Here is a 3,710-nt window from a genome sequence, read left to right as displayed (position 1 = left end):
GGCACGGGTGGCAGCGCGCGGTCGCTGCGGTCCCTGCCACCCCAAGCGTTCCAAGGTTCCGCCGCTCTGTGACGTCACCTGGGCCCGCTGGCACCAGAGGTGACAGCTCCGCTCTGGCTCTGCCACCTGCGCTGGCACCGATGGCTTTGCTGGGGCTGCTCGTCCTGCTGGCCCTGGCCGGGCCCCTGGGGGCCACCTGGGACACCTGCAGGTCAGTGGCCCCGGGGGCTCGGGGACACTCGGGGGCTTCCCTGGCACAGCCTGGGCACAGAGGAGCCCCTCGGGGTCCCTGTCCCTGCTGTCCCCGAGCAGGGCACTGATGGCTTTGTGCTTCCAGAGGCACCTGCGGGCTCCGGCCCATGGCCTTCGACCACAGCTCCGTGGTTGCTGAATATTCCCAGAATAATGACTACGAATCCTTGGAATCTTCCGATGGCTCCTCCCAGGACACGGGTGGCTCTGAGGTCCACCCGGGGGCCTGGCCTGGTGTCATCAGCGTCCAGGCCACCTGGGAGAACGGCACGTGGCACATGTGCTCGGGGGCACTGATCCACCCCCAGTGGGTGCTCACGGTGGCACACTGCTTCGCCAGGGCCGGGTAAGGACGAGCAGGGACAGGGGTGTCCCCTCAGCAGGGTCGGGGGTGTCCCCAAAGGAGGGGCAGAGGTGTCCCCAGAATAGGGTCAGGGATGTCCCCAGAATAGGGTCAGGGATGTCCCCACAGCAGGGTCAGGGGTGACCCCACAGGAGGGGCAGAGGTGTCCCCAGAATAGGGTCAGGGATGTCCCCACAGGAGGATCAGGGGTGTCCCCTCAGCGCAGGCAGGTGCCCAGGGCAGGAAGGGAATTTGGCTGCTGCAATCCCCGGCTCTGCTCCGTGTCACCCCTCTGTCCATCTCCTGCCCCCCAGGGACATTTCCCGGTGGGAAGTGGTGATCGGGGCCACGGATCTGAGCCAGCCGGGCCCCGAGGCCCAGCTGCGCCACATCCGGAGGCTGCTGGTGCACCAGTACTACGACGAGCCCACGGCATGGAACAACATCGCGCTGGTGGAGCTGGACCAGCCCGTGGAGTGCAGCGACTACATCCAGCTGGGCTGCGTGCCCGACAGCTCCCTGGCAGTGACCAAGCTGAAAACCTGCTACATCGCGGGCTGGAGAGCCACCCCGGACAGCGGTCAGTGCCCGCCCGGGCTCTGGGGGCAGGGACACGGCGGGCCGGGGGCTCCGCGGGGGCTCGGCCGGGCCCGGGCCTGGGCTCGGCCCCGCGGGGTCTGCCCGGGGCCACGCTCAGTGTGGTGGGACTGGCCAGCTGGGGCAAGGGCTGTGCCGGGGCCAAGCGGCCCGGGGTGTTCACCGCCACCCAGCACTTCCACACCTGGATCCAGGTGCAGATGGGACTGCTCCCACCAGAAGCCGACGCTCCTCCACCCGAGCCCTTCCCGAGCCCGGAGGAAGAGCCCGAGGCAGACTTGGAGGATGAGGAGAATCCCAACCCGGAGGACTCGGAGGATTACACGAAGATTTCCTTCCAACAACAGATCCTGGGGAAATTCCTGAACCTGCTGCTGGAGCTCCTGCAGTTCCTGAAGGGAGAGAAAGCCTGAGCAGCGGGATGAGCTGATCCAGTTCTGGCAAGCATTCCCAGCCGGGGCCGTGGCTGCGGGGCCAGCTCAGCCCCGGTGCCCAGGGCTGCTGTGCCCTGCCCACGCTGACCCCGCGCCCGCCCCGAGGGGGAACCCACTTTGTGCTTCAATTAGAGTTGTTCCAGTTCCCACTTAGCCACCGTGTCCAGTGCAGTCTCCGGGGGAAAACAGGGATGGGGTAACTGGGGGGAAAAGGGTGGGGGTGCGCCTGGTGTGGGGGAGATGAGGGGGAGCCGGGGAGGGGAGGATGGGCCTGAGGTGGGGAGAGGGAGAAACTTCTCCAGCCCAGGCTCCCCAGCAGAGCCTCGGCTGTGCCAGTCCCGGGAAAAGCCCTTGAGAGGGACAGCAACGGGGACAGCTGGAGCTGCCATGCCGGGCTCCTGTGGGGCTGCTGGAAGTGCCACCCTGAGCTGCTGCTGCTGCCACCCCGGGTGTCCCCTCTGTCACCAGCTCGTGTCTCTGAGGCTGTGGGACCCATCCCACTGTTCCTGCTGTAGAAGCAAGGTCCAGGCTCTGCTCCTGGGATCCCAGAAGTGACACCAGAGGAGCGGGCAGGGACAAATCCCAGAAATTCCCCTGCACAGGAGGCAGAGCTGCCCTGGGCAGCGCCCAGCCCTGAACGGAGACCGCAGCGCGGTGCAGCCTCCTCTCTGGGGACATTCCCGAGCTGCCCAGAGGCCACCCCTGCTCTGCCATGTCCCTCCCTGGCACGCCCATTCCCGGCCGTGCCACCCTGTGCCCGGCCCCGCCGCTCGGAACTACAACTCCCAGCACGCCCCGCGGCCGCGCGGCCGCCATGCGCATCACGTGAGCAGCTCGGGCACTGCCGGCACCGCCCGGAGAGCGCTCGGGGATATCCCGGGACAGCCCCGGGACACCGGGGGGACACCAGGGCAGCGCCATGGGGCCGCGGGGCCGCCACCTCTCCTGGCTGCCGGTCGTAGCGCTGCTGGTGCTGCCGCCGCCCGTGCGCGCCGCCGCCGCCCGGCCCAACTTCGTGCTGGTGCTGGCGGACGATCTGGGCTTCGGGGACCTGGGCAGCTACGGGCACCCCTCGTCCGCCACGCCGCACCTGGACCGGCTGGCGGCCCGCGGGCTGCGCTTCACCGACTTCTACAGCAGCGCCGCCGTCTGCAGCCCGTCCCGGTACGGCCCCGCGGCGGGGAGGGAGCGGGGTGTCCCGGGATAAACGGGGGGTGGAGCTGGGTGTCCCGGGATAAACGGGGGGTGGAGCTGGGGTGTCCCGGGATAAATGGGGGCATGGAGCTGGGGTGTCCCGGGATAAACGGGCGGGATGCGGCTGGGTGTCCCGGGATAAACGGGGGGGTGGAGCTGGGGTGTCCCGGGATAAACCGGCAGTGATGAACCTGCGGTGTCCCGAGAGGGATGGGGGGACAAACCCCCCGTGTCCCGGGATAAACGGGCAGTGATGACCCCGCGGTGTCTCAGGGACAGACAGAGGGACAAACCCGCGGTGTCCCGGGATAGATGGAGGGACAAACCCGCGGTGTCCCGCTCTGTCCCGTGTCGCGCTGCCCGTGCCGTGTCCCGCGCAGGGCCGCGCTGCTGACGGGCCGGCTGCCGGTGCGCTCCGGGATCTTCCCGGGCGTGTTCGAGCCCGGCTCCCGGGGCGGGCTGCCGCTGGCCGAGCTCACCGTGGCCGAGCTGCTGAAGGAGCGCGGCTACGCCACGGCCATGGTGGGCAAGTGGCACCTGGGCTACGGCGAGAACGGCTCCTTCCTGCCCGGCCGCCAGGGCTTCGACCACTTCCTGGGAATTCCCTACTCGCACGACCAGGTGAGCGCCGGGCCGGGGCAGCGCGGGCCGGCGGCTCGGGGGTGGGCACAGCCCGGGATGCTGCGGGGGTCCTGCACGCCGGGCGCAACAGCGGCCGCGAACTCGATCTTCTTCTTTAGTTTTTTACAATTTTAGTTTAATTGTAATTTTTAAAAAATTTTAATTTAATTGTAATTTTAATTTTTTTTTTAATTTTAGTTTAATTTTTATTTAAGTTTAGTTTTTTTAATATTAATTTAATTTTAATTTAATTTTCATTTAATTTTTAA

General features: G+C 66.6%; 2 protein-coding genes across 2 annotated transcripts in view; both read left to right on the top strand.

Moving 5' to 3' along the window:
* Positions 1-72: 72 nt before the first annotated feature.
* Positions 73-1,605, top strand: LOC121355049 (acrosin-like). Its single transcript, XM_041470204.1, is given in 4 exon segments — positions 73-211; positions 338-598; positions 910-1,156; positions 1,159-1,605. Coding segments are annotated over 4 exon segments (1,026 nt in total). The 5' UTR covers positions 73-140.
* An 855-nt stretch (positions 1,606-2,460) lies between these two features.
* The window catches only part of ARSA (arylsulfatase A), a 7,441-nt gene continuing 6,191 nt past the window's right edge, over positions 2,461-3,710 (top strand). Inside the window, 2 exon segments of the mRNA XM_041470195.1 lie at positions 2,461-2,790; positions 3,201-3,441. Coding sequence (XP_041326129.1) covers positions 2,546-2,790; positions 3,201-3,441 — 486 coding nt within the window. The 5' untranslated portion in view covers positions 2,461-2,545.

Source organism: Pyrgilauda ruficollis, unplaced genomic scaffold (genome assembly GCF_017590135.1).
Source record: "Pyrgilauda ruficollis isolate IOZ18807 unplaced genomic scaffold, ASM1759013v1 scaffold241, whole genome shotgun sequence".
In the NCBI taxonomy this organism is placed as follows: Eukaryota; Metazoa; Chordata; class Aves; order Passeriformes; family Passeridae; genus Pyrgilauda; species Pyrgilauda ruficollis.
The sequence above is the reverse complement of the archived record's forward strand: the minus strand, read 5'-3'. Positions and strand labels throughout refer to the sequence as shown.